Raw genomic sequence first — 23,093 nt, 5'->3', positions numbered from 1 at the left:
CTAGGATCCACAATTGCTATAACTAAGATTTTTACTTCCGTTAAATTGATGGTGAGTGCGGGTAACTAAGCCGTGCCTATGGTTTATTACGGATAATTACCGATAACTAGCGGGTAATTACAGATAACTAGCGGGTAATGGAACCATAGGGAGTGGTCTAGTTCGCTTAGGCATTTTAACAAACACGTTACGTACGTATAGTAAATTCTTCTTAAAATTTTGTTGGTTAATTTAAAAAAAAAAATGCAGTGTCATGTTATCAGTTCTCTGGGGCATTTTAACAAACACCTGGTGAACAAACTACAACAAAATTCATACAAAACAAAAAAACCGAACCTCATCTTTCTCCTTAATAACGCGGATCAATTGAGCAATACTCTCTCCCCTTGACCGTCGCCGGCGCCGGAGCCAAAGGTAAAACAGTAACAGAACCACCATTGACAAAGCTAACCCCTTATTCATACACAAACATCGAATTAGCGAAACGGCGCCGTTAAACTTGAATCGTAAAAGCTGTATTCCAACATCTAACCATCCTATTGCAATCGAATCTTCTGGTCTTGACCGAGGAGTTGAGGCAGGGGAGGGTAGTGTTGTTGGTTCGGTATCAATTTTAGGGTCAGTATGAAGGTGAATGCCTTCGTGATTGAAGGGTGGGAATACGATAAATGGTTGGTCTGACATTGTTGAGTTGAGGATAGTTGTGTTGTGTCTGAAACCAGGTGTTTTGGACAAGTGTTGTCGATGTGTACAGCTAGATTAATACCGTAACTTATTTTCTTAAAAAAAAAAAAAAGGGTTTAATATCGTAATTTAACAGTGCATTTTCGAGTCCTTTTTATCCATGAAAAAACAAAGATCGGAGTGATTCAAAAATAATAATACTCAAATTTTTATTTTAAGTGGGAAAAAATATTAAGGAGAGCACATGTAACTTTTGTTAATAACTTTTTCATCGTTTTAAAATAGAAAGTCCTTTTTGCTCTAACCGAGCTAATCGTCGCACCTAATTTTATGTCCCATTATCCATAGAATTTTTTTTTTTTTAGGTAATGAAGTGTACCCGGAGAACTTTATTAAAAAGAATAAAGAATGTTTTACAATGAAGTCCAAATGACATTAGGAAGGCCCTAATGCCTCACAAACGACCAACTAACCAAGTTAGTAAGCTCCACGAGCTAAAGCTCACAACCAAAGACAACTAAGAAAAGCAAATTAAGAAATCTTCCAGTCTGACTTTAGTCTTAGCGTCTGAGGATTCTTCTTCCATTTGATAGACATAATCTTCAAACGAACCGTGGCGTATGTAGCTTTATAGACTTGATCCACCGATCTTTTCTTCTTCTTATACAACCTGTTATTTCGTTCCTGCCATAAGCTATATACTGTAGCCGCAAATATCAACTTAACAACAATGATGCGAGCTATCCTACGCTTAGCAAACGGGCTAATTAACAACGTAAAATCCCTCCACGAGTCACTGAAGATTAGAAAATCTATATGGACCTTCACACGATTCCATACCTGCAATGAAAATGGACAAGCGAAGAACAAGTGGTCATGAGAATCATGCACTTGGTCACAGAGAGTGCAAAGAAGCGGTGTATCATTCGCGATTTCCCACTGCTTCAACTTGTCTTGTGTCTTAAGCTTTTCCCCTATAAGTAACCACATAACAAAAGCATGTTTTGGGATGTTATTTGTGAACCATATAACCGAGACCCAAGGAACAGTTGGCGCTTTGCTACGAACAAACTCCCAAACCCAATGAACCGCAAAATCATGAAGATTGCCATCATAATCTTTCCATTTAATCACGTCGTCTTTGTCATTAAGCAACGAGACAGTAACATTAGAAAGAAAAGGGGCACGGGCGTACCAGTTAACGGGCCAATTCATACCATCAGCTAAAACCATATCTCTAATCAACAAGGCCGGATCTAACCCCTCTTGGTAAATCATTCTCGTTGTGATATAATTAGACAAAGGGCCAGAATCGCACCAAACATCATACCAAACCGAAGTACGTTCTCCATTACCAATAATATGAACAAAGCGGTTCTTAATTTGGTCTCTAACACCAAGAATCTTTCGCCAACTCCAACTTGCATTAGATGTAGTATCAACATTCCAAAAGTTACGACCTGCAAGTTTTTACGTATGAATCCATCTAACCCACAAAGATTCTTTATGAGATAACAATCGCCATATATGGGACGATATAAGGGCTGTGTTCCATTCAGTTAGGTTTTTAATTCCTAACCCACCTTCAGTTTTCGGTAAGCACACATCCTTCCACTTAACTTTAGCTTTACCTTTTTTAAGAGTTCCTTGACACCATAAGAATCCTCTCATTAAAGCTTCTATTTCATTTAGCGTAGCACTTGGAAGGATGAAAACAGATTGCCAATAAACTTGCATAGATGATAAAACCGAACATAATAATTGTAGTCTACCGGCAAAAGACAGAAAACGATTTTTCCAGTTTTCCACCCTGTTACGAACATTATCTACAAGAACTTTACAGTCCCTATAGTACAATCTTGATGAGATCAGTGGAACTCCAAGGTACTTAACCGGAAGCGTACCTTCCTCAAAAGGAAGAATCTCCATAATTTGGTCCTTAAGAGTTTGGCGAACATTAGCAAAATAGGCTTTACTCTTTGGCATACTAGGAACAAGGCCCGACCACTTTTTAAACTTGTCCAATGAATCACTAATTGTCTTGATAGAAGGAACATCCATGTACGAAAATATGAATAGATCATCAGCAAAACACAAGTTGATTATCTGTTGTTCTTCACATTTAGGATGGAATTTGAAGTCCGCAGTAATCATTGCCGAGTTGGCCAGTAACAACGAAAGTACCTCCATAACCATGGTGAAAAGGTAGGGTGAAAGCGGGTCACCCTGACGCAGACCCCGTTTTCCTTTAAAGTAACCATGCAATTCGCCATTAATATTGATGGAAAAGGACACCGTATTAATGCATTTCATAATCCACCTAACCATAACCCGATGAAAGCCAAATCGATTTAAAACTACCTCCAAAAACTCCCAACTCACAGTATCATAAGCCTTTTGGATATCAACTTTAAAAGCACATCTAGGGACACCTTTTTGCAGATGATAATTACGCATTAATTCTTGAGTTAGGAGAATATTATCTGAGATTCTACGCCCTGGAACAAACGTCGATTGGTTAATATTAATAATATCACCAAGAACTTCTTTGATACGGTTAGCAAGAATTTTACTAATACACTTATAGATAACATTACAACAAGCTATTGGACGGTAATCAGTAACTTTAGAAGGAGTTTCAACTTTAGGGATTAAAGCAATTACCGTATGATTTATTTATGATAGAAGTTGCCCATTGATGAAGAATTCTTGAACCGCCTTAGTAACTTCATCACCAATAATGTCCCAAAATGATTTATAAAACTCCACCGTGTAACCATCCGGGCCAGGCGATTTGTTATTGCCCACATCAAAGATAGCACTTTTATCTTCTGCCCCCGATACTGGGCGAATCAAATGTACCGCCTTCTCATATGGAACTCTGCGGGAAAATAAAGCATGAGGGATATCTACCGGAGTCACTGTAGTGACCCGATAAAATCGTCATTGACGGCGCCGTCTACTTAGGTCCCGTTACGTGGTCATAAGTCTTTAAAACAACGTTTGACCAAAAGTATGTCGCATTCATTTCAAAAGTAAAGTTGTTTCAAGGTTTACAAAGTAGTTCGACAACTAGTTACATAACAAAGTATAAAGTACAATTGAAACATATGCGACACAATTTAAAAGTAGCCAAAATACGCTCCACGTATGCATGTATACTCGACATCCAAGCAAGTATCAAAAGTAATGAGCGGAAGCATGTATCACAAAACGTTCAAGGACCTGAGAAAAACATAGAAATCTGTCAACGAAAACGTTAGTGAAATCATAGGTTTAAGTAAGTAAGTACAAGTGAACCACAAGATTTGTAACATTGATATAATAGTAAACCATTCCAAAATTTGTTTCACGAGCACCCAATTATCAATGCTTAACATTCATTCCATAGAACTCCATCACAATAGTGTTAGAACATACACTGTTTCTCGAAAATATATTCCATTCGTAAACGGTAGCGAGCCGTTTGAATGAGGATTTGTCAAACCCATATGGATCCATACAACATAAGTTCTCGCTTACACCCGGCAAGTGTAACTAATGATAATCGAATTGAGGATTTTGTTCTAAACTCGTATGTAGAATGTTTGTTTTCCTGTACTTGTGTTCACTTAGTAAAAAGAAACGTTTATGTTTTCTCATCCCAAATGTAAGTTCAAAAGAGTAAAAGTGGGACTATGATCTCACCTTGAGTGCACGTATGTAAAAGTACTTCAACAAGTAAACGTGTGCAAGAACGAATGCTAGTCTCGACCTAAACAAATAGGTTTGTATCAATACCGGTAAACACGGTCGGTCAAAGTGTTCAATTAGTCCTATGGCTCGTTAAGACTCGATTATAATAGCATGTGAATCAAATTGTCATGTTTCATGCAAGGTACAAGTATAAAAAGCATGTTAGAACGATTGCACAAACATTTGGTTAAGTTTGATTAAAAGTCAACTTTGGTCGGGTCAAAGTCAACGAAAAGTAAACACGTTCGGGTCGGGTCCCGAACTATTTTTCTAAGGTTTTTAATCATATATGAGCATGTTAGAACAAGTTACATGTGAATTGGAGGTCCATAGCATGGCAAACATTTTTCATAAAAGTGACCAAACTAAACAGAATCTGGTAGTGTATCTGGACGGCGTCCAGATTTGCTGGACGGCATCCAGTATTGAAGGCCTGGACGGCGTCCAATAATCTGGATGGTGTCCAGATCTGTATCCAGACCTTGTTTTGCTGCAACAAAGAAATGCACGAACCAAAACTCAAACAATCCCAAATTATGACCCGCAAACAATCGAAACATGTATCTTATATCATCGGAAAGGTATTTTGACGAGGAAAACATCTAAACACATTTCAACAAACAATTCAACACTTGCAACTACCCAAATCACATTCAATGCTCATCATTTAATGCATTCAAGTACATAAATGTAATTCAATGATTCGGGCAACCAATTTACACGAATGATATGCCGTTACGAAGATAATTAAACATACAATACAACTAAACACTTACTAGTAAAATCTCATGTCATTCAAAGCATCAAAAATTCATTTCAAGTTCATCAAACTCTAACCCAAATCCACCAAAATCAATAATCAAGTTTATGAAGTTTTCTAAAGCAACCTACACATCAAATGAAGTTAGTGATACTAGTAACACAATTAAAACATGAACTTTTAACATCTAACAACTTTCAAGCAACCAAATCACCAAATCAAACACACACTTTTCATGTTCATGCTAGTTACACTAAAACAACGAGATCGAGCATATAAATCATATATTCATGTTAGACTTGAGCCATAGACACTAATGTGATGACCCGGAAATTTCTGACCAAATTTAAACTTAATCTTTAACGTTTCCGACACGATAAGCAAAGTCTATGAATTTGAATCTCAAAATTTTGAACTATACAATTACCCTTCGACTGTTCTCGATGATTCGCGAACAATTATATGTAAATAGATACCTATATATACTATAACCTGAAAGCGTAATAAGGTATTAATTGTATGATACCGTACATTGAACTTATTGGTTTATATATCTATTTGAATATATATGATAAGTTGGAATAGTAATTGTATGAATAACTTGCGACGTATATTTAAAACGTGGTTATGAATATTGAATATAATTAGTTCTAGAAAACTAAATTTTATAATATTTATATATGAAATGATAAAAATTTACTATTAAACGATGCTTTTTCTATTTAAAAAATTTACGTATTAAGTCGTTTTATTTTTATGATATAATTTTTGTAATTTTTTTTAAGAAACGAAGTTAAATTAAAAATGTACAATTTGTAAAGCATAACGTACAACAACGTGTAGCTTAAATAGTTGAATTTAAATTAATTCATTTACTATTCATTGAATAGTAAATGAAACGAAATTAATTAATTTACTATTCACATGAAAGCGACATGATAGAAATTATTAATTATAAGTTACATAATATAACCCTGAAGTATTTAATAAATACGACTTTTTTTAAACATTTACGATTCAAATTTGATTCTAAATATATTATTATATTATTATATTTTATTTCAATATTATTATATATATTATATTTAAATATGTCGACAAGGAAAATAACAAAAATGATTATTATTTTATTATTTTATTATATTATATTAATGTTTTATTATATTATTAAATTTAAAATATCTACATCTATATCTCTATATATATACGCATATGGATAGATAGATGGATGACACTCAATCATTTTTTTTTATAAAACACACTTGTTACTTCATAGTATCAATATTTTATTATTATACTTAATATTATTATTATCAATTTTATTACTATTAGTATTATTATTTTTATGATACAAAAATAATAATATACATAAAATACAACGACGGGGTTATGTTCGGGTGATTTTGAAAACGAGTTTCAAGTGGGTTATAGCTAAGGAGGTTATGGATAATGTTCGGGTGTATTGTTCGTGAATCTCAGACCAACTATGCATTCGTTGTTGTCATTGCATCTACATATTTTGCCTACAATATTGAACCACAATATTGAAATGTGAGTTTCATAAGAACCCTTTTTCTCTCAATATTTTTGGGCTGAGAATACATGTAAATGCTTTATTAACTGATTTACAATATTTATATGGGTGAGTTTCATACGATCCCTTTTTAATTGCTTTTGCAATATATATTTTTGGGCTGAGAATACATGCACTTTATTTTAAACATAATGGATACAAGTACATACTAAATTCTACACCGAGTTTGAACCGAAAATCCCTTAACTTTGGTAACCGTTAACTTCCAGTTATAAGAACTGGTGGGCGCGAGTAGTAGTATATGGATCCATAGGGTTTGACATCCCCGTCTGTTCCAGGTATAGAAATCCTATCCTGAACTATAAAACAGACGTATGCTATTTGAGTGTATTGTACATGTTGGTTGCATGTTAAATGAGGGGTACTTATTATATAGACGTTAAAGCTTAGTTACCAGGGTGCTCATTCTTGTAGAATATTTTGATAACCATTTATGGAAGAAACAACTGAAATCTTGTGATCCATCTTTATATACAGATTATGCGAAACATATAAACTATGAACTCACCAACCTTTGTGTTGACACTTGTTAGCATGTTTATTCTCAGGTTCCCTAGAAGTCTTCCGCTGTTTGCTTATATGATATACAAGCAATGTGCATGGAGTCTTACCTGACATATTTTTCAAGAAAACGTTGCATTCACCAATTCATCACCATGTACCTTATTTGACTGTATTGTCAACGAAAGCACTATTGTAAACTATTATATACGGTGATTGTCTATATGTAGAAATCATCAGTTGTCGAAAACCTTTGATTTAAATATACATTTATGGTGTTCCTTTTCAAAAGAATGCAATGTTTACAAAACGTATCATATAGAGGTCAAATACCTCGCAATGAAATCAACGAATGACGTGTTCGTCCATATGGATTTGGAGCGATCGTCACAGTTGGTATCAGAGCGTTGGTCTTAGCGAATCAGGTCTTGCATTAATGTGTCTAACTAATAGATGTTAGGATGCATTCGTAAGTCTGGACTTTGACCGTGTCTGCATGTAAAAAGTTTTGCTTATCATTTCTTGTCAGAAATTACCTGTTTATCAATCTTACGTCTTGACACGTGTTTTTGCATTTATTGCATACACGGTGTATATACAAATCATATCCTATCATATCTACTACAGTGAATCTTATTTGGCGCTTTTCGAAATTTCCTCTGTAAATTACGGAATCCTTTTACTATATATACGTATGCGAGAAGACGAAGGTATCATCCAGTATTCAACCCTCAATTTATACCAAGAATCATTTCATAACTTTCTGTGAACACGTAAGATGGCCTCCTCGAATAGACCAAGTCCCTCCAACTCCGAAGACAGCGTGACGGGACCGCATCGACCGATCAACTACCGTGATTTCTTTAGAAAGTGGAGATGGGTTAGCGAAATACTTACCCTATGGAGAAATGAAGAAGGTACTCCATACCACGAGCCAAACCTACCGCCTAACGTCGGAGTACTCGATCCACTTACTGGCGAACCTGTTCGCAACACCGTTTATACTCTTTTTGCGAGAATTTTTCATCTTGAAGCTACCATTAACGGAACCAGAAAAGATATCCGACCTCACACCGATAACCAACCAGGGTTAGTAGAAGAAGTTAAAGAACTTCGAGCTCGAGTGTTAACTTTATAGAGCACGGTACACAATTTACAAACACCAGCAGTATCACCAACACCAGTAACATCACCATCCTCAGCACCAACAGCACTAGTACCACTGACAACAACACCAACAGTACCATTACCACCACCAACAACATCCACATCACACGCCTCAACATCACGATCTGTACCTCGGATATCAACATCATACGCACCATAGATACCAAGGAGTATCAACAACAATAAACGATGAAGTATTGATTCATAACTTCATCGGAGAAACATTCTACGGCGATTATGTAATTTCTAAAGTTTAGAGATTATCTATTCAAGCCTTAACCATAAATCAGATAGATTAGAAACCTTGATCGGAATAGTGAATGATTTACAAGTTAGACTTGTTATATCACAATAACAACAATACCCTTAGCCTCACCAGCACAGTCAGTGCTGTCAGTATCGTTAGAATCGTCAGCACCTCTAACATCACAAGCTCCTCTAGGTCAAGAATTACCGTGGACATCATTACGAATCAATAACGCGTATATTGAATCAACGAGTTATAAAATAATAACTCATTACCTCCGAAGAAATTATATGTATATCTTATATATATATAAATTTTAAACCCTAATAAATCTTTCTGTGCTAAGCTATTATGTATGAAACTTAACTACTCTGTTAATTCATATTACTAATATGATATGATGTACAACCTTCGTTAAATACAATCTCTGTTTCAATTCAATGAATTTCGTTTCATAATAAACCAAGTGTATTATTCAATAACATGGTTGATTTTACACTTTCATCTTCGATGCACTCGAAACTTTCTAGAAAACATCAATTGCACCTTGCAAAGTTAGCAAGAATTCCACGAATACCAACATCCTTTATTGAGGAATATTAATAAGAATAAATAATGAAGTATTGATTTCATTAGTGAAATACTCCGCGAAGATTATGCAATCTCTAATGTTTTAGAGATTATTCATTTCTAATTCAAGCCAAAAATCAAATGAGCTTAATATGATATTAACTCATTAAATCTGTATTACATCTGAAGAAAATATACATACATATATTTTCATAAAGACTGTAATAAAAATTCTTTTGTACAAAATGTTAATTGTGAAATCTTTAACGGGTAGGTAATACTCGGGAAATATATAAGTTCGCAATTAATATGTTAGATTGTACATTCTTCAACTTTGATTCACAAATCTATTAATCATGCTCACAATGATACCCAATCATCTCATACAAATTCAATTACACATTCTGATATTGACGGATCAGAATCCAATTCATAACTCTGAACCGGTGACATCATTCTTAGATCTCTACATCTTTCAAAGCTATACTTTGACTTCAAAATCGTGCAAGATCCTTTAGCGTTGTTTTTACCGAAAATAATCTTGCAATTCCTTTTCAAGGTATCTAGTGTTATCACCCTTGCAACCAGTAAATTTCGACCTTTCAGATTTGTAACCTTGACATATATGATATTGTTACCGGGGAACCTTTTATGTTTCACCACATTTACCAACAACTTCATTTGTTCTTGACCTTCTGAAAAATCCGTATACTCATTATAACCCTATCATGTACTCATCCACATCTCTTAACAATAATTGCCATACGAATTAAAGGAAATTAGCAATCAGTATTTTGAAATCTTGCAGCACCTCTACGCCAACAGTTACATACTTTAAATGTGAAGTTTCTGAAAAACACCCTGAACTGCGAACTAGTTCTAGAAATGCTGATGAAGCAGCAAAAACTGTAAACGACTTTAACAGTCAAAAGTTTGATGATAAAGAATGGTATGATGGTAAAGCTGAGAAAAGAGGAGGTTGGAACTGGAAAACGGATTGAGCAAAGTATGAAGGAGGATAAATCACAAAGATTGAACCTGCCTTCAAAGAATTCAAATGATTCAGTATCTGCCGAAGCCATTAACGAATACCTTACTCCTTACTCTAAAACCCTTACGGATAATATTCTTCATCATCATCTTATCTTGAATATTCTAAGATATCATCGTATCTTTCATTATAAATATCCTCAATATTTCTGAGGATAATTTCGTAACTATCTGAAATTATTCATTCCTTCACGCTATCTGTGTTACATCATAAAAGAAACTGTGTTAGTTTCTAAATTCTGAAAAATTCAAGTTTAAAATATGAATGTTATGAAGTAGTGTTGAGAACTGAAGCATGAATTAGTATAATATAATGACGTCAGGCCAACATGATTATATTACAGTAAGTCATGCTGAGTTTCTAATGGAACGTGATGAAGGTTCACAGATCCCACCCTCATCATGAACCATGTTACATAACTCTTTCATTCTATTTAACCTCTAAAATTATCAAGAAAACATATTTCTTGATGATTCGGCCTTTTCCAGATATTCTGGTAATTTGACAAATCAAGATCGTGCCATTACAATTTCTTTCCTTGAACATTAATTATGTTCATTCCGAAATCCATACCTACGAATTCTGGACCATTATTCGCTTGACTTAAAGTCGGGAAGAGAGAACGAAAGCATGGAGCTCCGAAATATAACGGAGGATATAAAACCCTGGAACAACCCCGAAATTACAAACCGTGTATATCAATACGTATAGCAATATAAAGACACGGGAGAATGAAAAACACTATAACCCCAAGGTAATGGTAGAAGAAAGTAACTTCCTCTGGTGGTAGATGAAAAAGAAGAATGACAGATATGAAAGTTAGGAGTATATCAAGAATCAGAACTGGATTAAGCATTTCACAATCTGTTGAAAGTATGAAATAAGGAAGAAGATTATAGGAGTGGTGAAAATAAATGAAACGGAAGTGGTCAATTTATAGCGAAATATCAGATATAGCAATCGAGGTAGATTACGCATTCAATCAAAGGAAAACTTAATTTCCCTAATTCCCGAAGAATCAAATCTTATTTAGATTATGAAGATTTTCTATTCCTTAAATTCCGGAAATCAATCGTTACTACATCAAAAGTTAAGACGAATCTCTATTCCTTCAAATTCACTATTATGCGATAACTTCTCTCTTACGCTTCGAGTAATCGGATTGTTATATCCATATTATTCAACGGTGATAAAACTCTATTTATCGACTCATATACGTCATGAAAACATTGTTATTGTTAGCCATTACGACCTCACTCAAATTTCGGGACGAAATTTCTTTAACGGGGGGATACTGTGATGACCCGGAAATTTCTGACCAAATTTAAACTTAATCTTTAACGTTTCCGACACGATAAGCAAAGTCTATGAATTTGAATCTCAAAATTTTGAACTATACAATTACCCTTCGACTGTTCTCGATGATTCGCGAACAATTATATGTAAATAGATACCTATATATACTATAACCTGAAAGCGTAATAAGGTATTAATTGTATGATACCGTACATTGAACTTATTGGTTTATATATCTATTTGAATATATATGATAAGTTGGAATAGTAATTGTATGAATAACTTGCGACGTATATTTAAAACGTGGTTATGAATATTGAATATAATTAGTTCTAGAAAACTAAATTTTATAATATTTATATATGAAATGATAAAAATTTACTATTAAACGATGCTTTTTCTATTTAAAAATTTTACGTATTAAGTCGTTTTATTTTTATGATATAATTTTTGTAATTTTTTTTAAGAAACGAAGTTAAATTAAAAATGTACAATTTGTAAAGCATAACGTACAACAACGTGTAGCTTAAATAGTTGAATTTAAATTAATTCATTTACTATTCATTGAATAGTAAATGAAACGAAATTAATTAATTTACTATTCACATGAAAGCGACATGATAGAAATTATTAATTATAAGTTACATAATATAACCCTGAAGTATTTAATAAATACGACTTTTTTTAAACATTTACGATTCAAATTTGATTCTAAATATATTATTATATTATTATATTTTATTTCAATATTATTATATTATTATATATATTATATTTAAATATGTCGACAAGGAAAACAACAAAAATGATTATTATTTTATTATTTTATTATTTTATTATATTATATTAATGTTTTATTATATTATTAAATTTAAAATATCTACATCTATATCTCTATATATATACGCATATGGATAGATAGATGGATGACACTCAATCATTTTTTCTTATAAAACACACTTGTTACTTCATAGTATCAATATTTTATTATTATACTTAATATTATTATTATCAATTTTATTACTATTAGTATTATTATTTTTATGATACAAAAATAATAATATACATAAAATACAACGACGGGGTTATGTTCGGGTGATTTTGAAAACGAGTTTCAAGTGGGTTATAGCTAAGGAGGTTATGGATAATGTTCGGGTGTATTGTTCGTGAATCTCAGACCAACTATGCATTCGTTGTTGTCATTGCATCTACATATTTTGCCTACAATATTGAACCACAATATTGAAATGTGAGTTTCATAAGAACCCTTTTTCTCTCAATATTTTTGGGCTGAGAATACATGTAAATGCTTTATTAACTGATTTACAATATTTATATGGGTGAGTTTCATACGATCCCTTTTTAATTGCTTTTGCAATATATATTTTTGGGCTGAGAATACATGCACTTTATTTTAAACATAATGGATACAAGTACATACTAAATTCTACACCGAGTTTGAACCGAAAATCCCTTAGCTTTGGTAACCGTTAACTTCCAGTTATAAGAACTGGTGGGCGCGAGTAGTAGTATATGGATCCATAGGGTTTGACATCCCCGTCTGTTCCAGGTATAGAAATCCTATCCTGAACTATAAAACAGACGTATGCTATTTGAGTGTATTGTACATGTTGGTTGCATGTTAAACGAGGGGTACTTATTATATAGACGTTAAAGCTTAGTTACCAGGGTGCTCATTCTTGTAGAATATTTTGATAACCATTTATGGAAGAAACAACTGAAATCTTGTGATCCATCTTTATATACAGATTATGCGAAACATATAAACTATGAACTCACCAACCTTTGTGTTGACACTTGTTAGCATGTTTATTCTCAGGTTCCCTAGAAGTCTTCCGATGTTTGCTTATATGATATACAAGCAATGTGCATGGAGTCTTACCTGACATATTTTTCAAGAAAACGTTGCATTCACCAATTCATCACCATGTACCTTATTTGACTGTATTGTCAACGAAAGCACTATTGTAAACTATTATATATGGTGATTGTCTATATGTAGAAATCATCAGTTGTCGAAAACCTTTGATTTAAATATACATTTACGGTGTTCCTTTTCAAAAGAATGCAATGTTTACAAAACGTATCATATAGAGGTCAAATACCTCGCAATGAAATCAACGAATGACGTGTTCGTCCATATGGATTTGGAGCGATCGTCACAACTAACTAACAACTTTATAAGTTAAAAACATCAAGAACACAAAATTTAGTGATTTTAGAAAGTTACCCAAATGTAATGAAATCGGTGTGGAATCGAAGAGGAAGTTGCAAGGATTCCGAATATGTAATTTGTTTGGATTGTTGCTTGCCCGATTTGAAATAGATGGTGATTCTTTGTTTGAGGTGTTGAGAGAAAAAGAAGGAAGTAGTAAAGATGGAGATGATGAAGTGAGAGGAGGAGGTTGAAGGTTTGACTAGTTGACCTAGTCAAATCTTTGGCCTCTTGGCAAGTTTAGTCCCTCTAGTTTCATTCGGGTGCGTGAATTACCTAAACGAGATAATTTAAAACGCGTATTAACGAAAGATGTTATAAAAAAATAACGGACTTTAAAATAGTTAAACGGAAAGTAAACGGAAAAAGCCGTGATGTTACATTACCTACTCCTTAAAAGAAATTTCATCCCGAAATTTAAGTAGGCGTAGTAGTCGTTGTTTCTTCCTCGGGATTTTGCGTTTCCGAAGTCGCAAATAGATGCGGATACTTCCTTTGCATTTGATCTTGTCTTTTCCAAGTAAACTCGGGTCCCCTTTTGGCGTTTCAACGGACCTTGACAATTAGAATTCGGCTTTGTTTTAACGTTTTGACGGAGGTGTCCACAATTTCAACCGGTTCCTCCACAAAATGAAGTTTGTCATCAATGGTAAGCTCCTCGAGAGGGATGACGATATCGGGTTCGGCAAGGCACTTTTTCAAGTTGGATACATGGAAAGTAAGATGAACGGAGCTCAATTGAGGCGGAAGATCTAAACGATAAGCAACGGTTCCAACACGCTCCAAGATTTCGAAAGGACCAATATACCGCAAATTTAGCTTCCCGCGTTTCCCGAAACGAATTACACCTTTCCAAGGCGCGACTTTTAACATTACGCGGTCACCGACTTGAAATTCAAGGTCGTTGCATCATTTGTCGGTATAGCTCTTTTGACGACTTCGGGCCGTCCTAAGCCTATCTCGGATTTGAACGATCTTCTCGGTTGTTTCATGAATGAGTTCAGGTCCGGTGATTTGTGTGTCGCCTACTTCGGCCCAACAAAGAGGTGATCGACATTTTCGGCTATATAAAGCTTCGAATGGTGCGGCATTAATACTCGCGTGATAACTATTGTTGTAGGAGAATTCGGCGAGAGGCAAGTGCTTATCCCAAGCTTTTCCAAAGTCAACAACGCAAGCTCGTAGCATGTCTTCCAAGGTTTGAATTGTGCGTTCGCTTTGTCCGTCGGTTTGTGGATGGTATGCGGTGCTCATGTCTAAACGCGTTCCCAACGCTTCTTGTAAAGTACGCCAAAATCTAGAAACAAAACGGCCATCTCGGTCGGAGATAATCGATAAGGGTACACCGTGTCGGGCTACGATTTCTTTAATGTAAAGTTGTGCGAGTTTCTCCATGTTGTCGGTTTCCTTCATGGCTAGAAAGTGCGCGGATTTAGTGAGACGGTCAACAATAACCCAAATAGTATCATAACCGCCAACCGTCTTTGGTAGTTTGGTGATAAAATTCATCGTTATCCTTTCCCACTTCCATTGCGGGATTTCGGGTTGTTGAAGTAGTTCGGAAGGTCTTTGATGTTCGGCTTTGACTTTGGAGCAAGTTAGGCATTTTTCAACGTAAGTAGCAACGTCCCTTTTAATGTTCGGCCACCAATATTGTCCTTTAAGGTCGTGGTACATCTTATTGGCACCGGGGTGAATCGAATATCTTGACTTATGGGCTTCGTCTAAAATAAGGCTTCTCAAGTTCCCATAACTAGGTACCCAGATTATTCCGGTGAAATATCGGAGTCCGGTTTCTTTAACTTCGAATCGAGAGGTGAGGACGTTCAAGTGTTCGAGAGAGATGTTTTCATCCTTGAGAGCCTCGTCTTAGGCTACACGAATTTGACTATTGAGGTTGGTGTGAATGGTGATGTTTAAAGCTCGGACACGAAGAGGCACCGCTCTTTCCTTTCGACTTAAGGCATCGGCTACTACGTTTGCCTTCCCGAGATGGTAAAGAAGCTCACAATCGTAATCATTTAAAGTTTCAATCCACCGTCGTTGTCTCATGTTTAGTTGCTTTTGATAGAAGATGTGTTGAAGGCTTTTGTGATCGGTGAAGATGGTACGCTTGGTTCCATAAAGATAGTGTCTCCACATTTTAAGTGCGAAGACAACGGCTCCGAGTTCGAGATCATGTGTTGTATAGTTCCGTTCGTGAATTTTGAGTTGTCGGGAGGCATAAGCAATGACTTTCTTTCGTTGCATCAATACGCACCCAAAACCATGTTTCGAGGCATCGCAATATACAACAAAATCATCATTGCCTTCGGGAAGTGACAAGATAGGAGCGGTGGTTAGCTTTGTTTTCAAGATTTGAAATGCGAATTCTTGTTCGGTCGCCCAAATGAATTTCTTTCCCTTGTGAGTTAACGCGGTTAGAGGACGAGCAACCAAAGAGAAATCCTTGATGAATCTATGATAGTATCCGGCGAGACCCAAAAATCGATGGATGTGAGTAGGAGTAGTAGGAGTCTCCCATTTACTAATGGCTTCGATTTTTGATGGATCGACTTTAATACCTTGATCACTTACAACATGACCAAGAAATTGAACTTCCTTCAACCAAAATTCACACTTGGAGAATTTGACATAGAGTCGTTCTTGTCTCAAGAGTTCAAGCACAAGTCGGAGATGTTGTTCGTGCTCTTCTTCGCTTTTAAAATAGACCAAGATGTCATCGATGAACACAATAACAAATTTATCGAGATACGGTTTGCACACGCGGTTCATAAGGTTCATGAACACCGCCGGTGCGTTAGTGAAACCAAATGGCATGACAAGAAATTCATAACTACCATAATGAGTCTGGAAAGCGGTTTTGGAGACATCTTCCCCCTTAACCCTTAATTGATGATAACCCTAGCGGAGATCGATTTTTGAATATACACAAGACCCTTGTAGTTGATCAAAGAGGTCATCGATGCGAGGAAGAGGATATCGGTTCTTAACCGTCAATTTATTTAGTTCACGATAATCAATGCACATTTGTAGGGATCCATCTTTCTTCTTAACGAACAAAATCGGAGCGCCCCATGGTGAATGGCTAGGTTGGATAAAACCACGGTCAAGTAGTTCTTGGATTTGACTTTGCAATTCTTGCATTTCGGAGGGGGCAAGTCTATATGGTGCACGTGCTACGGGTGCGGCTCCCGGAATAAGATCGATTTGGAATTCTACCGGTCGATGAGGTGGAAGACACGGCAATTCGTCGGGAAATACATCGGAAAAGTCACTAACAATTGGCACATCATCGATATGCTTCTCATCGGACTCGACTTTCTTAACGTGGGGCAAGGATCGCAAAACAACCCTTACGGAGTAGTTTTCTAACTTTAATGCACGAAACGAGGTTGAGTCCGGTGCAACTCTTATCACCATAAATAATCAAGGGTTCACCATTCTCGATAGGAATTCGGATTGCGTTAAGATCACAAAGGATGTGAGATTTCGTTTTGGCTAACCAATTCATACCGATTATTACATCGAAGCTTCCTAGTTCCATGGGTATCAAGTCAATTTCAAACTCATTACCCAAAATGTTTAACGTACACCCCCGGTAGTATGTGTCGGCACTCAATAGTTTCCTGTTAGCCACTTCAATGGTATAAGTGGTATCTAGTGGAAGTGGTGGAGTGCTAAAAGAATGAGTCAAAGTCTTGGATACAAAACTCTTATCGGCACCCTAATCGAATAAGCAAGTAACATAAGAGTTGTTGAGAAGAAACGTACCCGTGACTAATTCATTGTCATCTCGGGCTTCCTCGGTGTTGATGTTGAAAGATCAGCCGCGCGTATTGGGGTTATCTTTCTTCTTCGGGCATGTATTTCTATAATGGCCCGTTTGGCCACATTCGTAACAAGTGCCCGTCTTTGGTGCATTGGGCCCCTTTCGAGCGATGGGGGTAACACTTTTACATTCGTTGGCCTTATGACCAACTCTTTGGCACTGATGGCAAATTAGCTTGCCACATTCACCAAAGTGATGCTTGTTGCAATTGTTGCAAAGAGGTAGGTTCCCGGCATAACCCTTCTTGCCGTCGGAGGTGTAAGGCTTCTTGAAAAAGTTGTTGTTGCTTGATTGGGGGGCTTCCCATTTTCTTTTGTTGTTACCCGACTTATCCTCGGCTTTAGGTGCTGGCACTACGATTTCGTCCACCATTTCTATCAACTTGCGGGCCATGTTCAAAGCTTCTTGATGATTAGTGGGTTTGGATGACATTACTCCGTGTTTGATGCTCTTTGGAAGACCATCCATGTAAAGTTCAACCCTTAAAGATTCGGGGTTCACAAGGTTTGGACACATCAAGGCTAGTTCAGAAAATCGTTGATTATAAGCCTTGAGATCGTTTTCGACCGCTTTCAAAGTTCTTAGCTCTTGTTCGAGCCTTCGGGTTTCTTCACGAGGGAAATAATCGACGATCATCTTTTCCCTTAAGTCGGCCCAAGAGAGGGCGTGAGCTTCATCGGTACCCACCGATTGTACATAGGTGTTCCACCATGTGAGGGCGACACCGGCGAAAGTGTGAGTGGAGTATTTGACCTTATCTTGGTCCCGACAACCGCTTATGCTAAAAACGGCCTCCGTTTGTTCGAACCATCGAGTGAGAGTAACCGGTCCCACGGTCCCATCAAAAGTATGAGGTTTGCACCCCATGAAGGCTTTGTAGGAGCACCCTTCGCTTGAGTTACCGGCCCCTTGATTGTTGTTGTTGTGGTTGTTGTTATTGTTGTTGTTGGAGGAGTGACCGGCTATGGCCGCATCCACGGCGGTGGCTATCATTCGTTGTAGAGCTTGTTCGGGAGTCTCATGGCGTGGCACACGACGAGGAGGCGTTGTTCCTTCAAAACACAAGAATACCGTTGATTAGTATTTTCAATAATACTAATCATGATATGGAATAAGGATAGAGAAAAATTTTCCTTGACTCACCTCAAATTCTTTATGCCATAATGTCGGAACGTTCATATGAGTCACCGTAATATAATCCCGGAAATTATATTACCCTAATTCATATGTGCATTCGACATTATTTCACTAAGTCAAGGTGGCGTGTCAATCAAATTAAACAACGTGAGATTAAGACGAAATGAGAGTAGATATGAGTAGAAACGTTCGAGTATAAATGCACAAGTAGTCAAGTAATTCCTACTTCAAGTCTATATGCCGGTTTAGTCTAGACTCACTAATGTACCCTATGACTCGGGGTTGACACCAATGAACTCTAAATCCCTACAACCAACGCTCTGATACCATCTGTAGCGACGCGACAAAATTATCATTGACGGTGCCGTCTACTTAGGTCCCGTTACGTGGTCATAAGTCTTTAAAAAAACGTTTGACCAAAAGTATGTCGCATTCATTTCAAAAGTAAAGTTGTTTCAAGGTTTACAAAGTAGTTCGACAACTAGTTACATAACAAAGTATAAAGTACAATTGAAACATATGCGACACAATTTAAAAGTAGCCAAAATACGCTCCACGTATGCATGCATACTCGACATCCAAGCAAGTATCAAAAGTAATGAGCGGAAGCATGTATCACAAAACGTTCAAGGACCTGAGAAAAACATAGAAATCTGTCAACGAAAACGTTGGTGAAATCATAGGTTTAAGTAAGTAAGTACAAGTGAACCACAAGATTTGTAACATTGATATAATAGTAAACCATTCCAAAATTTGTTTCACGAGCACCCAATTATCAATGCTTAACATTCCTTCCATAGAACCCCATCACAATAGTGTTAGAACATACACTGTTTCTCAAAAATATATTCCATTCGTAAACGGTAGCGAGCCGTTTGAATGAGGGTTTGTCAAACCCATATGGATCCATACAACATAAGTTCTCGCTTACACCCGGTAAGTGTAACTAATGATAATCGAATTGAGGATTTTGTTCTAAACTCGTATGTAGAATGTTTGTTTTCCTGTACTTGTGTTCACTTAGTAAAAAGAAACGTTTATGTTTTCTCATCCCAAATGTAAGTTCAAAAGAGTAAAAGTGGGACTATGATCTCACCTTGAGTGCACGTATGTAAAAGTACTTCAACAAGTAAACGTGTGCAAGAACGAATGCTAGTCTCGACCTAAACAAATAGGTTTGTATCAATACCGGTAAACACGGTCGGTCAAAGTGTTCAATTAGTCCTATGGCTCGTTAAGACTCGATTATAATAGCATGTGAATCAAATTGTCATGTTTCATGCAAGGTACAAGTATAAAAAGCATGTTAGAACGATTGCACAAACATTTGGTTAAGTTTGATTAAAAGTCAACTTTGGTTGGGTCAAAGTCAACACGTTCGGGTCGGGTCCCGAACTATTTTTCTAAGGTTTTTAATCATATATGAGCATGTTAGAACAAGTTACATGTGAATCGAAGGTCCATAGCATGGCAAACATTTTTCGTAAAAGTGACCAAACTAAACAGAATCTGGTAGTGTATCTGGACGGCGTCCAATAATCTGGACGGCGTCCAGATCTGTATCCAGACCCTGTTTTGCTGCAACAAAGAAATCCACGAGCCAAAACTCAAACAATCCCAAATTATGACCCGCAAACAATCGAAACATGTATCTTATATCATCGGAAAGGTATTTTGACGAGGAAAACATCTAAACACATTTCAACAAATAATTCAACATTTGCAACTACCCAAATCACATTCAATGCTCATCATTTAATGCATTCAAGTTCATAAATGTAATTCAATGATTCGGGCAACCAATTTACACAAATGATATGCCGTTACGAAGATAATTAAACATACAATACAACTAAACACTTAGTAGTAACATCTCATGTCATTCAAAGCATCAAAAATTCATTTCATGTTCATCAAACTCTAACCCAAATCCACCAAAATCAATAATCAAGTTTATGAAGTTTTCTAAAGCAACCTACACATCAAATTGAAGCTAGTGATACTAGTAACACAATTAAAACGTGAACTTTTAACATCTAACAACTTTCAAGCAACCAAATCACCAAATTAAACACACACTTTTCATGTTCATGCTAGTTACACTAAAACAACGAGATCGAGCATATAAATCATATGTTCATGTTAGACTTGAGCCATAGACATTAACTAACAACTTTATAAGTTAAAAACATCAAGAACACAAAATTTAGTGATTTTATAAAGTTACCCAAATGTAATGAAATCGGTATGGAATCGAAGAGGAAGTTGCAAGGATTCCGAATATGTAATTTGTTTTGATTGTTGCTTGCTCGATTTGAAATAGATGGTGATTCTTTGTTTGGGGTGTTGAGAGAAAAAGAAGGAAGTAGTAAAAATGGAGATGATGAAGTGAGAGGAGGAGGTTGAAGGTTTGACTAGTTGACCTAGTCAAATCTTTGGCCTCTTGGCAAGTTTAGTCCCTCTAGTTTCATTCGGGTGCGTGAATTACCTAAACGAGATAATTTAAAACGCGTATTAACGAAAGATGTTATAAACATATAACGGACTTTAAAATAGTTAAACGGAAAGTAAACGGAAAAAGGCGGGATGTTACAGTCGCCTCCGAAGTTGTACCCAAAAAGTTCATATAATGAGACACAAACTGTACGGGAACATCACGACCTTCGATGACATTACCCACGTTATCCTCGACCGATAAAATGTGGTTTCTATGTTGCTTACCTTTATCCACTTTATGAAAATAGCTAGTGTTACTATCCCCCACTCTAATCCATTCAATCTTTGATTTTTGTTGCAAGAAACATTCTTCATCTAGAATAGCATCGTTATACGCTTGTAATAGGAGGTAGTGGTCCTCTCTAGCACTATCAGAGAAGGGATTGCTATCCAGGTGGGTTTGAGCCTTATCAAATATCAAGTTCAGTTCTTAATTTCTCAACACGAGTATGAATATTACCTTGTTGCCACATTAACCGTCTAAGTGGTTTCTTTAAGTCTCGCAGTTTTTTAACAACATGAAACATAGTATGGCCCACAATAACTCGTCTCCAACCTAGAAGCACAATGTCATCAAATCCTTCTTTGTACACAATAAAAATACTGAATTTGAACGGTTTAACTCGAATAACAGACGAAGAAGGGATCTTCAGAATCGCCGGGCTATGGTCAGATATTCGATAAGGGAGGAAGACGGCGTATGCATTAGAATAATCGTTGACAAAAACATTATTTGCCATTGATATTGCTCATAATGAACATATATTTAGTCGCAATATCAATCCTAAATAATAGGTTGTTATATATATTTGTGTTGTATTTCTATTGTAATTATATAAATAGATAAAAGTGAAGACGGAATGCGAAAATGAAGATTAAATCAAGAAAATAGTCAAAATGCTCATTGTACAAGTTATACTCTGAAAAAAGTGCAAGTTCGTGAAGCATGAGTAAAAATTGTCGGCAACCAAGTTAGTGATTTCCATACAAACTTGCACAATGGATTAAACTATATATTTAAAGTTAGGCCAGATTTAGATTACAACTTCAAATGGGACGGTGGCTTTGGTGTGTTTAATATTATTTCCCTTGGTCCTATACAGCAAAAAGAGGATGAATACACTCAAGTTTACCTACTACTTCAAAATATAATATGGAGCAATAATATGGAGCACTAATGTAAGGGGAGCAGGTGTAGGATTTTTAAAAGATCCACTTCAACTAAAATTGGATATATATGAGGGAGTGTGTGCGTACAGAGAAAGGGCAAGAGAGAGAGTTCCAAAAACCAAGTTCCAATATTCAAGTTAAATATATACACTTGAAACATATATTTGAGAGTGCGTACAGAGTGAGAGTTTAAAAAGAGTTCCACAATTAGTCAATATACACTCACATATTTTACGCAGCAGAAATTTGGGAGAGATACTACACAAATATTTAGTCTTTTGTTTTCATGTACCAGTATTATTTTCAGTTCCACACGCAATATTTAGGATAGTTTTTGTATCAAAGGGTGTATTGTTCGTGATTAAGGGTATTATTGTACGCGTGAAAGGGTGTTGTTATTGTAATTTTTCTACCGTTTGAAGTTAATGAAAGTGAAGAATTTTTAGTAAGTATATTCCGTTAAAATTATCGTTATCAATTTTTATCGTTATTATTATGTTTGTATATTTTTATTTTTATGTTTTCCTTAGTATAATGAGTAGCTAATTTCCCTAGTGTTTGCTTAGATGTAGAGCCCCTAGTGAAATGGATTGTTATCATTTGCAAAATAAAAATGT

The 23,093-nt window shown here is 35.9% G+C and overlaps 1 protein-coding gene across 1 annotated transcript; it reads right to left on the bottom strand.

Annotated features, from left to right (window-relative positions):
* Window positions 1-1,215: 1,215 nt before the first annotated feature.
* Window positions 1,216-22,046, bottom strand: LOC139870450 (uncharacterized). Its single transcript, XM_071858256.1, has 5 exons — window positions 21,767-22,046; window positions 21,453-21,621; window positions 3,377-3,565; window positions 2,268-3,256; window positions 1,216-2,144 (listed from the first exon to the last, which is right to left on the bottom strand). The coding sequence occupies exons 1-5, from the start codon at window positions 22,044-22,046 to the stop codon at window positions 1,216-1,218; spliced, it is 2,556 nt and encodes an 851-aa protein (XP_071714357.1).
* Window positions 22,047-23,093: the final 1,047 nt, after the last annotated feature.

This window comes from Rutidosis leptorrhynchoides, chromosome 10, assembly GCF_046630445.1.
Source record: "Rutidosis leptorrhynchoides isolate AG116_Rl617_1_P2 chromosome 10, CSIRO_AGI_Rlap_v1, whole genome shotgun sequence".
Lineage (NCBI taxonomy): Eukaryota > Viridiplantae > Streptophyta > Magnoliopsida > Asterales > Asteraceae > Rutidosis > Rutidosis leptorrhynchoides.
Note: the sequence above shows the minus strand (reverse complement) of the source record. Positions and strands in the feature narration are given on the sequence as shown.